A 14,223-nucleotide genomic window follows, 5' to 3' on the forward strand; every position below is an offset into this window, starting at 1 on the left:
GTCACTCATTTCACTCTTTAAAGTTTCCTCATTAAAATTTCAAGTATTTTATGGACTGCGCCTAAAATGTGTTAATTGCTATATTTTGCTCTTATACTACTGCTTTATTTTATATGCGTATAATAAACTCCATCTACTTAAGTTAAAAAAAAAATCCAAAATAACAATTAATACAGTGTTTTTTTTTTGTAAGATCCATTTAGAAACCATCGACAATGAAGGTCGCCAACATCTTTGCTACTATTTGCTGCCACCATGTGACTGTCCCTGTGTACTACTCTGAAAACTCCTATTATAAAAGAAAATTAAACAAAAAACAATACAGAGTCTAGAAATGTGGCACTGTATTTTTACACAACTCTACTTTATAATTTTTTTTAATAAAAGAAATATATATCTGACATATTGGTACCCAAGACATACCAAAATTTTACAACCTTGTTGTTATAATACTCACATTTTTCACTCAACTTCATAATACTACTTGACTTTATTTTGTCCATACCTTATTAGGAAACTAAGCTCTTAGTTAATGCAAATACCTTTTTTAATAGTAATGGGTATTGCTAAATGGAATGAACATCAGGGAAGCACAAATATCAGCTTAAAAATAGAAGTGCTGATTTCCTGGAATAGTTAATGGTTTCAAAATGTTCACTGTGTTTTGGAGTTTATATACATATGGCTAATTAATATTTCATTTGGCTATTTTGCTAATTAGAGGTTGTGTCATACACAGGATTAGAATCTTTGGCAAATGATTCCAGCATTTAACTTTTGGTCGAAGGCATCTACAAGAGTCTATAACACGATAACCACAGATGCCAGGAATTTACAGTACTGGTGATTGTACTCTGCAGGAAGAACTTAGCTAATTAATTTGGCAAGTTGTCCCAATAATCATAAATCTGAGAACCATTATTATTGACATAGCCATAGACACAGAAAGTTCATTCCAAACCTACAGGTATAAATAATTTGTGTCACAAAACTCGCCCTGTTTGCAATGAAACTTGACCTGTTTCTAGAGTGCAATTAAAATGCCTTTTTATCTTTACTGTGACCCATGAAGCCGAGTGATCTTCAGGCCTCAGAAGAACAAATTAAAACAAATTAAAAAATCCATTTGTTCTCCTCATTATACTAATTTGACGGGTAGCCAGAACCTCCAAATCATTCATCAAAGTACTAAAAAGACAAATGAGAAAGAAGCAAAAAAATGAGAGGATGTTCTATTAAAACAAATTACTTAAAATATATTTTACATGCACAAGTCTCAGAAGTGGTAATAAAAAAAAGCTTACTGTACATGGCAGGTCACTGTTCCTTGCATGTCTAATTTATTTATTCTAAGTTTTAATTAAATACTCTTTTTTATTTTTTCTCTCCAGAATCATTTTAACCACTATGGAAATGAACACAACTTAGAAAACCCAGGCAAGAGGAAAGGCACATACCTCAAGTCAAGGCATCAGAAGCAGTCCTTGTGGTCGAACATTACATAACATGATTTATTAGTGAAGCAATGACTAGTAAACCAGCACCGAGAGGCCTCCCCAGTGAGTGCGATAGTGCATATAAACATATAATAATCAGGGGTGCAAAACACATTTGCTGTGGCTTTACACAGCTGTCCTATGTTATCATCATCCCCTCAGCAACTTAATATTTGAATAACTCTTTTAAAACATTGTTTTATATGCCAGTGCTTTCCAAACAGTACATAACACACTGTAATTTATTATAATAGAACTTTTTCCAATACATACAGCATAAAGGAGAAAAATTAAACTGTTTTAGGTAGAAGAACAGTTTAGGCTACTCTGGTGTGAAATTCTCCCTTGAAATTTGCCAAACTGTCTCAATTCTCCTTTAAAACATGTAATAATCAATGAGCATCCATCTCAAAAACTAATTTTGTTGTATAACTTCCAGATATGTGGCCTGGAAAGAATGAGGCCTTCAAGCTAAAATTTTGTAAAATTTGCTCTAAGACTAGAACACACACTTCAGCCAAGTCTCAGTACTGTGTGTACCTAAACTAAGATTAAAAAAACCTATTGCCATCGACTCAATTCCAACTCACAGTGACCCTATAGGACAGAGTAGAACTGCCCCATATGGTTTCCAAGGAGTGCCTAGTGGATTCGAACTGCCAACCTTTTGGTTAGCAGCTGAACTCTTAACCACTGCACCTAGAGAAGCCAAAACCCATCGAATGATCTGCATAAACATGGTCATTTCTGAAAATGTGTTTTGAAATCTGCTACGGAAGAATTCATTTCATCCAGAATTGTGTCATTTGTTTTTGAATTTTAGAGCGTTAGAACAAAATATTACTGGGCATTTACTTGAATATCACTAACAAGCAATAAATTAGAGATATTAACTGACCTAGTAGGCTTTTTTTGACTGGTTGCAATTCCACTGTGATTAGACTGAGTTGCATATCTGGCTGCCAGACTGTATGAGGAGAAACAGAGAAATTGAATTAAAGAGATTCATTGAACATGGAAAGAAAACATAAACTTACAAGAAAACTATGAGTTAATGAAATGCAACTGGAACATGTATAAAGAACAAATTAATTAGAAAATTATGACAATGCAACATATATATAATGACCTTTGTTTATGAACGTACTATGAAATAATGCAGTATACTCCTTGAAATAGAGTGTCATTGCTGACTTTAAAATTATGGCTTCATAATATTATTATTTTTAATAGTATTATTTTCTCTTTAAAAAATTCACCTTTTATAGATGACTGAAAACTTCAGGAAAGCTAAAGTTTGGCTCACTGATAGAAAGATCTAGTTTTCAAATACTGAAGTAAAAAGAAGAGTTATGAGATGAATGTAGTTTCTTATTTTTTAAAATCTAATATTATTTTGAAAACCAAGAGTTTTAAAACACCTGGTTTTTATCTAATGAGTTATTGTTGACTCTTAGTACTAGGCAGAATTTTTTTAAGGGAGTGAATAATAAAAACATTTTGTCCAAAGACAGATCTACACCAAAATTGAAGTTAAAGTGGTGTTGAATTCTTCAAAAACAAACATAACTAGTACTTCATATAAATTTCTGAACATGCTTTAACTACATTCCTTAATGATTGTTTAAATTAAAACCTTTGATCAAAGACATACTAGAAGGCAGTATGTAAACCAAGTTATAAGAACAATAAAAATTTCAAAATCTGTGCTTTTAACCAGTGATTTGAAAGAGAGTTTAATGATACACTGATAGAACAGGGTCACATTGTTACACTTCCTTTAAATTGAAGGTCAGTAGCTTATAAAACAAAGTGCAAATTTACATTTTAAGCTAAATTGATCTCTGATTTACTTAAGGGTTCTGAAATTAGTATTCTCAAGTATATAGCGATAATAGTGAGACTGAGGAGACCCTGAGATGGACATGGGTTGATGTCTGAGTGGAGAATCAGTTCTGAGGTGAACTGTGGATGAGTCTACATAAGCCAGATTGTTCCACATGTACAATCTCCAAGTCCTTCAAATATCAGGAGCAACATGTGTTGTTGGAATCAGGGCTAAAAGGGTCATTTGGAGTTGATCTCGTAGTTGATCTACTATCGAACAGAGGGAATTCTAATCAAGATAAGTATTTCTTAAGATGAGGATGAGTCTCTCAAGTTAACTCTTACTCCATTGAGTCAGGTTATGGTGGGTGCATGTGGGTCCTTATAATTGTCTGGCTCCAGGGGGAAGCTGAGGACAACATTCTCACATGGACTGAACTTTACAGGTTCATAGAGCTCTTGTTTTTTACATTTGCTATGTGATAAATTGTTATTTGAATACAATGATTCTGTACTACCTTGGTAACAAAACTAATTCAAAAATAAAACCAGCCTATTTCAATACAATAATATCAGATAATAATTTAAGATAAAAACACAGAGTGAAGAAAAATCTTTTGTGAATGTCTTAGTCTACTTTGTCAGTCCAAGAGTAAGATAATCACCCAAAGGTTTATCAATACATCTTATTCTGTAGTCTCCAAAATGAACACTAAGATTAGCAGAAGAGAAAACAATAAAACAACAGATTTTCTTTCAGGGAGTTAAAGTCACCTCATAGATTGTTCCTCCACAATTTTAAAGAAGTGCTATAACTCGTAATAATTCCTAACATAGAACTGGAAACAAAACAAAATAAAATCCAGGGAGGTTAAGTGAATTGGCTAAAATCAATTTGGTTTTGTGGCTTGCATGTGTCTTTTGGCTTATTATTGAAAGACTATTCCATTATTCCATACTTGCTGCCTATATTTTCATACCAAGCCATCACACTTTAGTCCCTTGAAACTTGGCTTCTGTGTGCTTTCTTTACAGTTGTGAAGCTGCTATCCTGTAAAATCCCAAAGTTTTACTTAGTTCTCATCCTGCTCTAAAGCCCTTGTGTTTGACCATGTTGGTCCCTCTACATTTTTGAATTTTCTTTCTGATAGACTGCCATACTAATCCACTTACCTGGTTTGTTCACCATCACTCCTGTCCATTTTCTCTTTCTTTCATTGGGTCCTCTTCCATTCCCCATCTCTTAAAGTCAGACTTTTCCCCCGAGGTTATGTTCTCTTTCCTCAAACATTTTTATGCATTATTTCACTTAGCAATTTATTTCTTACCTAAGATTTCAATTACAATTCTCCCTCCTAGCACAAACCTCTGCTTCATACTCCCAGCCATCAAATATCAACTGAATTAACAGACTTGTCCATTTGCATGATCTTCAAAACTCATTGCACCAAACTTTCCATTTTCCTTCTTTTATCTCCAAAGTTCTCAGCAGTTGGTCCCTTTAGTTTTTTTTTCTTTAGTCATGTGAGCCTGAAAATTCAATAGCTGACTTATCCTTTTTTCCTTTTAATTATCATAATGGTCAATCAATATCCAATCATGCTGAATCAACTTCTAGAAATTCATTTGCATACATGCCCACCTTCAATTTCCATGTTCATCACACTAACTCAATCCCTTAGCACCTCCAATAATATCTGTGGCCTAGAGGAGATCAAAAGCCATATTGATTATGATTATTTTATTCATTCTCCAGAATATACTTATTCCAAATGGAAAATCAGAGCTAGAAGGAATCACAAAAATTATCTCAGCTGGTCCCCTGATATTATAGGTGAAGGAAGAAAAAACCCAAAGAGATACAGTAAATGTCCTAAAACATGCAGCTAATCAGTGGCAGATTCAAAGCAAATATTGACATTGAAAGACCTTTACAGAATGGTCTTATGTTTCCACCCTCATCACCTTTGTCATCTAACACATTTTCTGGCTAAAAGGAACTTTTACTGTTGCTCAAATATCATTTGTTCTTTTCCCTTTCTCTGCCTTTACTCCTGCTATAATTCATATGGGAATACTTTCTACCTGCGTCTGTCATACCAAATTCTATCCATTTAAAAAAAAAAAATTATTTATTATTTTTACCTTAAATGACACCAAGTCCATATAACATTTTATTATCTCATACTCACTACCCACTGCCGTCAAGTCAATTCTGACTCATAGCGACACTACAGAACGGAGTAGAACTACCCCATAGAGTTTCTAAGGAGCACCTGGTTGATTCGAACTGCCGATCTTTTGGTTAGCAGCCATAGCACTTAACCACTATGCCACCAGGGTTTCCTATTATCTCATACCCATATTCAATCTCTATGCTCCCATAGCTATGTTTATACTCCTTTTATGTAATTAACATGTTTAACATTTTACTTTAGTTATTTAGGCTTGTAAACACTGAAAGTCTTTCTCAAGGTAATCACTACAATTTATTATTAGAAAGCATAGAGTAATTTATCAGAACATTTCCTTGAAAGAATTTAAGCACACTCAAAATACTGTGTTCAATTTGACAAAATTAAAACAGACTGAATGCTCTGTTTTCTTTTTAGGAAATTGAATTCTTGATAGTTTCCTCGATTGAGCAAAATGTACCAAGACTATCCTAGATATTGGGAGTTTGCATACTTTCTTATTTTGAGAGAAAATTAATAAATTTTGAAAACATAACATATTATATATCACCAAATCAACAGAGTAACTGTGGTAATAACCCATTGCCATCGAGTCAATTCTGACCCACAGAGACCCTACAGGACGGAGTAGAACTGTCCCATAGAGTTTCCAAGGAGCAGCTAATGGATTTGAACTGCTGACCTTTTGGTTAGGAGTTGTATCACTTAATCACTGTACCACCAGGGCTCCAGTGTAGTAATAGGTGATATATTATTAATATAATTATTGATTGAATAATGGAGACAATTTTTGGGTTTTTTTTAGTGTATAAGCACTTGGCTGCTAACTGAAAGGTCAGTGGTTCAAACCAGCCACTCCATGGAATAAAGATGTGGCAATCTGCTTCCGTAAAGATTACAGCCTTGGAAACCTATGGGGCAGTTTTATTTTGTCCTATAGGGTCACTATGATTTAGAATCAATTTGACGGCAAAGGGTATGGGTGTTCAAGAAATTCAATAATAAAAATTCACACTGTGGTGCATTCAACAAGACAAATCACTCAATTTTTTGAACAAATTGCAAGAAAAAAATTATGGAAACAGACAGAGCCTATAGAGTCTTTCAAAAACTCAAAGACTCTCTTGTAATGTATAGAATCTTATTCAAACAAACAGCTACTAAAATATATGAGAAAACTGGGGAAGTTTTAATAACTGCTTATTTTTTATTGAGTGAGATTAAGTAATTAACACTATTTTTTTTTTCCACAACTGTTTATAACATCTTTATACATAATATCCCCAAACTGGAAAGAACACAGATATCTTCAGTGGGTGAATGGGTAAACAAAATTTGGCACATGCCATAGAATAATTTATTAAAAGAAACAAACTATTAGTACTGGCAACAGTTGGATGAATCTCCAGAGAATTATACTGAGTGAAAAATGCCCATCATAAAAGCTGTCATACTACATAATTTCATTATCTAATATCTTTTTTTTGAATACTAGAAGAATTTATTTTTGATGTTTTTCAAGTGTCTTAATAATTTCTAATAGTGGTCCCTTACAATTTTATTTTTAATTTTATTTTTATATTACCTCCTTTCACTATTTTATTAAAAAGATATTTACAAGAAAAGAATAAAATAAATTTTTCATAAAAATATTATTCAAAATGCCATTATGCTATTAATTATTGTTCCTGTTAGCTGCTGTTGAGTCAGCTCCAACTCATGGTGTTACCGTGTAAAATAGAATCAAACATTGCCTGGTCCTGCACCATCTTCATTGTTGTTGGTATATTTGAGTTCACTGTTGTTGTTATTGAATTAATGCTACATTTTTAAAGTGTGGTCATAGTACTGTGAATATCTTTTGGGTATGTATTTTTTAACATTTATGAATAAAATAAAATAAAATAATGCTGAATATTTGATTCAAAATATTCAATTGTGGGAGTAGGAGTTTGGAAAGGTTAGGGAATAAATAAAACAAGATTGGTCGTGAATTGATAATGGTTATATATGTTTGAAATTATCTATAATAAAAAAAAATCATGAGGTGGAGCCAATATGGCACTACACACCGAAGTACCATGGTATTCCCCTGCAGCAAAGACCTGAAAAACTAAGTAAAACAGAAATAAACATCAATCATGGAACCCTAAGCATCAAATGAAGGAATAAAGAACGCAAATGAAAGGATAGAGAACTCGATCAAGCACTGAATGGAATAAGAAACTGACAGAGAGCAGAGAGTAAGGAGAGCTAGGGAGTGGATGTCTTCTACCAGCTAACGCAGCACAGATTCGCCTTCTTGGATGACAGCCACCAAGGAACACAGACATGGAGTATGGGAAGGCAACTTCATGGAGCTCCCAACAGGAGACAAAGCACTTAGCAACCAGAGATACATGCTTTCCTGTCCCACGGCCTTCTTTCCTCTACACAGCCTCCACTGCTTTCCAATGGGCTACAGTCGCTCAACCAGAGAGACACCAGCTCACTGCCACCTGGGTCCACCTCTCCTCCACTGGCTGGCAACTTCAGGGCCATTTTTGTTATTCTTGTTGTTTTGGCTTTTATTTTTTGTTCTCTCTTTCTTCCTTCCTTTCACTTCTCCCGCCCAGTTAGCTCTGTGTGCCACTCCACCCCTTCTGAACAGCCTGTGTTACACTGCTTGGGGAGAGAGCCACCAGCATATAGCCTCCCCAGGTCCACATCGCCCCCACCAGCAGGCTCCCTCAGTGCCATATTTTTTTAGTTCGTTTGCTTTGTTCTTTTTTTTTTACCCCCCATTTCTTCTCTCTCTCTCTCTCTTCCTTCCTTTCCTTTCTCCTGCCCACTTAGCTCTATCCACCACACCTACCCTATCTGGAAGGGCCATGCTGCACCCCCTCAGCTAGAGAGTCACTGGCACATAGCCTCCCCATGTCTGTGCCGCTGTCACTGACTGGGTCCTTCAGGGTCATTTGCTTGTTTGTTTTTGTTCTGGTTTTATTTATTTTGTTGTTGTTTCATCTCTCTCTCTTCCTCCTTCCTTTACTTTCTCCCACCCACCTAGTTTTGTGCACAACCCCCACCCCCACAGACTGTGCTGTATGTACCACTTGGCTAGAGGGCCTCTGGTACATGGCCTTCCTGGGTCTGTGCTGCTCCCACAAGCCGTCTCCCTCAGCCCCATATTTTTTATTTGTTTTTATCTTTTCCCTTCTCCCTTTTCTTTCTCCCTCCCACCTAGACCCAACACTGCCTCTGCTCCCTCAATGCTGCGTGGCCCAGCAAGAGATACATCAGCTCACTGTCATCCTAATTTCGCTCTGCCCCCCAGTGGCCAGCTCCCCCAGCACCATATTTATGTTTGTTTGTTTTGTTTTTTTCTTCTTTCTCTTTCCCTTCCTTTCCTTTCTTCCTCCCACCTAGCCCCATGTGCCATTCTGCCCCTTCTGCATGGCCTGTGTAATACCGCTCAGCCAGAGAGCCACCAGCACACGGCCTCCCCAGGTCCACATCATCCCCACTGGCAGGCTCCCTCAGTATCAAATTTACTTAGTTTGTTTTCTTTGTTCTTTTTTTTTTCTGTTTCTTCTCTCTCTCTCTCTTTTCCTTCCTTTCTTTTCCTTTCTCTCACCCACCTAGTCCTGTGTGCCACACTCACCCCTTCTCAAACGGCCATGCTGCACCACTCAGCTAGAGAGCCACCAGCACACAGCCTTGCCGGGTCTGCCCCACCCCCACCTGCCAATCCTATCATGTTGCCATTTTATTTACTATTTTTTTTCTTTTTTTGCTTCTGTTTCTCTCTCTTCTTTCTCTCACCCACTTAGCTCCACATATCATATCTTCTCCCTTCCCTCCTGCCTAACTGCACTGTGTGCTGAGGATTGCACCCCTAAACAGCACCTGCACGAATCCCCGGACCCCACCCTACACTGCCTCCCAGCCTCGCCCTATTGGCTCCAATTTTTGCTACAAATAACCCAACCCCACCCCACCCCACTGGACCTGTCCTGTTGCACCATAGCTAAGCGACCAGCCCTGTCCGCCTGGACAAGGTGGTGAGAAGTATCAGGCCCACAAATGAGTAAGCAACAAAACATGCCCAGCCCACCTGCCTAGACATAACTGAATAAAACAAAAAAGCAGAACAAAACAAATATCCAAACAATGTAAAAGCAATATATAATCAATAAATGAAGAAAATAATTTCTGAATATACTGGAGATAGCAGAAATACTAAAACATTAAAACAACAACAACAACAACAACAAAAAAACCCCACAGGACAGGAGTTCCAGAAAGCAAACAAAATAAAATATCAGGCAGCCTTCCGGTAGAAGAAAAGGCACTGAAACTACCTGATGGGAATTCAAAATGCTAATACTCAGGGTTCTCCAATAAATCAGGAAAAAGATGAAGAAAAACACAGACAAAAATAAAGAAAAAATAGACAAAATCATGGGACATATAGAAAAATATGGGAAAACACAGACAAAGCAATGGAAGAATTCAGGAAAATAATACAGGAATGAAATGTCAAAATAAGTAAAAAACTAGAAATCATATGAAGACAGCAATTAGAAACCCAAAAGATAAACAGCAAGATTTCAGAAATGGACAGTGTAATAGAAGGTTTTAGGGGCAAATTTGAAACAATGGAAAACAGGATCAGTGAAACTGAAGACAAATCCTTGAATAAAAAAATCATGTTAAAAAAAACAAAAAAACCTGTGTTCTTCATGTGACTATGTTTGAATTTGGAATATGCACATACTTTAACTTATAAAACAAAGCTGTTCAATCAGATGATCTCTAACTTATCTTCCAGTGCCTGCATTTTATAATCACATAAAGTTTAATTTGCTTTTTATAATAAACTGATTTTGATTATGACATGCATAAAGGATTCTCTGTAATCTTCGTATGGAATTTAGTATCATAAAAAAAGGAAGAATGAAAACTATTTTTATCTATTATTACTTTTAACCTCTAGGAAGTAATTACTCTGATGAAGGAAAGATGGTATAATTGCCACAAATGCTTAGTATTGTTACAAGATTTAATATTCCTTATAGTAGGTTTAAGGAACCCTGTTGGTGCAATGGTTAAGCACTTGGCTGCTAACCAAAAGCTTGGCAGTTTGAAGCTACCCAGAGGCTCTGTAAGATAAATACCTGATGATCTGCTTCCATAAAGACTGCAGCCAACAAAACTGTATGGGGCAGTTCTACTCTGTCACATGGGGTTGCTATGAGTCAGAATCGCTTCAATGGTACCCAACATCAACATAGTAGATTTATTGATGGGGCAGCATCACAATTCCATGAAATAGTTTATTTTCCAGTATAGGTAATAAAGAAAACATTTCAAAAGTCAACCCATGGGTCTCACCTATTCTCACTTTAAAAAAAATTTTTTTTCATAATCTCCAGCTACTTTCAGACCATTTTGTACCAATTTTCATCTCTAATAGTTGCTAGTCAAAACACACTGGCCTTAGACTATGTAAATCTCTACCACTCACAGATGTTTACAGACCAAGAAGCATAGATGCCTTGGAAAAACTATTTTTTGACTCTGTTACTTCCATTTGAAGACCAGTAGATAATGTATCAAGTTGGCATAATATCCAGTATTTCTATAGTATTTTATAAAACTCAAGGCAATGTGTGTGTGTGTGATTTAATTAGAAATTTGTTAACTTTGGTTCCTAATTATAATTTTGCTTTCATGTCCTTGGTAATGTCACTTAGAGCTGTTATCACTCCCTATTTCTATTTCCTTATTTGAAAAGAAGACAGGAAGACAGTAAGAAAGGCTTAGTTGAACATTTGTAATGAAAATCAAGCTATTACTTCAGCCTTAAAATCCCTAGTAATCTGGAGTGGACAGAAACATCAAGCTCTCAGTCTTAATATTCCTCTCCCTTTCCGATTTAAAAATTTTTTTTCAAATGCTCATACAATCAATCTCTCCATATCCCACTCATAACTTTATTTGATTGGTGACTCAATATTTTTCTCTTCCTAATGACCTTTATTTTTCTTTACATTTTTATCCTTGCTGCCTCCCCAGGCAATAAAAAAGTGTTTTTTTTAACAGTACTTGCTAACATTATTTCCCAAGTTTCAGGTTTACAGACAGACTAGTTTATTAGTGTAACTGACACATGGGAGATGTAGACACAGCTCTGAGGTAAGTGGGGTCTCTGAGGCAACAAAAACAGAGTAAAAAATCAGTAAACTAAGGAATTTCAGACATTTGGATTGAAGATTATGCTTTTTTTCTGAAATGTCAAATATGACTTTTTCTAGTTTACAGGTAGGCAAAAAAAAAAATGTTAGGAACAAAAGCACAAAAGATGTAAATATTTTGATACTCAGTGTAAGTTCTACTAAAGGAAGTACCTGGTCATCTTTCTGTAAAATGGAATATCAAGACAATGCTTCCTTTCTGTGACCCTCCAACATGGAATGGAAGAGGAGAATAGCTAAATACAGTCAATAATTAAAAGAAATAAACATGCAGAAAAGCTAACAAACAAATAAATAAATAAGGATGGAATTCATCTGGTGTTCCATACACAGCAGGAACCAAACTGCCAGAACTTTCTATCCCAGTTTCAGTGTAAATTCTCATGTAAAAACATAATACCCATTTATTATAAAGAAGAAAAGCTTTTTAAGCAGACAGGTCCTGAATTGCAATTATCCAGTTTGACCAATCACTAAACTCTCATTTTGAAAAGTGTAGCCCACAGTTAAGTAACATTGGCATCACCTGAGACTTCTTAGAAATACAAAAATTCCCAGATTCCCTTTGAGACCAATAGAATCAGAATCTACATATTAATAGAATCCTCAGGTGATTTCTTGGCTACCAAAATTAGAGTAGCTAGGCTCTACAGAATATCCACTAATGTGGTTTCCAAAGCCCAATAGCATGATTGAAACACTTCAAGCCATGCCTCTTGTGAGTCCAAATCTTCAGTCATGCTGCCACTTTAGATACTGACAGTCTCCTTCTGGAAATCTTCATCTCTTGCTTAGCATTTCTGACACAGTTGCTACTGCTCTAGCTACTAGTCCTACTTCTAAAATATGGGAATATTCACTGCCCCTACCTCCAAAGTTGTGTGCTATAACCACAAATATTTTCAAAATCATAAATCTAGATATCAGCTAGTTCACTCTTCCATTCCTTTTCTAGAAAATCTATATTTCAAACTCTAATCTCAATTCTAAACTTTTTTAGGCTAAAGCTTTTTTTCTAAATATCCTTTTTGATATCTCCTAGATATTCCACCTAGACATCTCACCTACATTTCTCTTAGATATTCAAAAATGTTTAAAACCTAACTCATCTTTCTTTACAAACCAGCCTTTCTAACTTTGGTAGTTAGACATAATGTCACCAACGCTTTTCCCCAATGTTCAATATGGAAATCTGGGAGGTGTCTTGATATTTTACCTCTCCTTTTTTTTTTTTTTTTTTTTGTACCTCCTTGTCATCTTTTCATGAACTCTAGTAACACCTTTCCTCTAGTTTCCATATTTATCAGTCCCTTATTTTTTCCAGGCAAATCAAATCATTTTTCTCCAACATACTTAACTTTTTCCCATAAAATGGATGTGAATCTCTTTCTTTGAAATTGCTATTGACTCCCCATTGTCAGCAAGATAAACTCCAAGCCCTGTGATTTGGTTTATAGAGCTCTTCCTGTATTTTCTCAACCTAATTTACAGTTTCATCTCCTCTACGCCTCTCCACCCATTTTCTCTGCTGCCACCAACCCCTGCCTCTTGTCTGTGACCTCTTCTATGGATCCATGACTTTCTCATTAGGTTTCCTCTGTGTGAATCATCATTTCTTCCCTTCTCCATATGAAATCTTACTTCTACTTCAAAATCATGATCCCAAGTCACATCTGAGTTTAAACATTTCTCAAGTCTCTAGAGTTAATTGTTTTGTCATCCATTTGTCCACAGCTCTTTTTTCTTCTCTAATTACTACGTTAATAGGGCAATTGATCAGGTGAAATTTCTTCATCTAGAACAGATTGTGCTGTCCTCCTCAGAGATTATTTCAAATTCATTTTTGCATTATCAGTCCCTAGCATGGGGTTGGTATATGCTCAAAAATTAAATGATGACTGATCAATAGTCACTGGATAGGACTGTCAGACTATAGCATGTAATATCTCCACATTTAAAACAAATGAAATTGTTTCAAGAATAGAATTATCAGAAGTATATTAATGGAGGTAACAGAAAGAGACTGGTCTCAGTGTGTCCTTGTTAAGTGACATTGTATATGACTTTTGACAAGTGACATAAAAGTACAACATTCATTTTCTTATTTATTCCTCATCACAGTCCTACAAAGATGATACTATACCCTTACTGACAAATATGAAACTGAAGCTTTTAAACATTAACTCAGTTGTACAAGTTAAACATCTTATAAATAATAATACTGACATTCCAATCTACCACATTTTTACACAAATAACACACCTTCTATGTTGGCTTTCCATCAGTGCTCTCCCCCGATGAGGTAATTTCATAAGTGCCGCTATGCCAATTTTTTTACCTGTTGCTGTAAAAAAGTTAGCATAATATGCTTACAAAAATACCTTGCAGGGGGATGGCACGATTGGCAAACAAATGTAGAAGGCATGTGTTATTTGTGTTAAAATATGGTAGGTCTGTTAGACTTCA

General features: G+C 35.6%; 1 protein-coding gene across 1 annotated transcript in view; it reads right to left on the reverse strand.

The window, feature by feature from the left end:
* Nucleotides 1-14,223, reverse strand: part of NAV3 (neuron navigator 3) — a gene marked incomplete at its 5' end in the record, with an annotated part of 304,732 nt that overhangs the window by 240,956 nt on the left and 49,553 nt on the right. The window contains one exon of the mRNA XM_023559140.2: nt 2,395-2,463. Coding sequence (XP_023414908.2) covers nt 2,395-2,463 — 69 coding nt within the window. The remainder of the gene's footprint in view (nt 1-2,394; nt 2,464-14,223) is intronic.

The sequence above is a fragment of the Loxodonta africana genome, chromosome 4 (assembly GCF_030014295.1).
Source record: "Loxodonta africana isolate mLoxAfr1 chromosome 4, mLoxAfr1.hap2, whole genome shotgun sequence".
Lineage (NCBI taxonomy): Eukaryota > Metazoa > Chordata > Mammalia > Proboscidea > Elephantidae > Loxodonta > Loxodonta africana.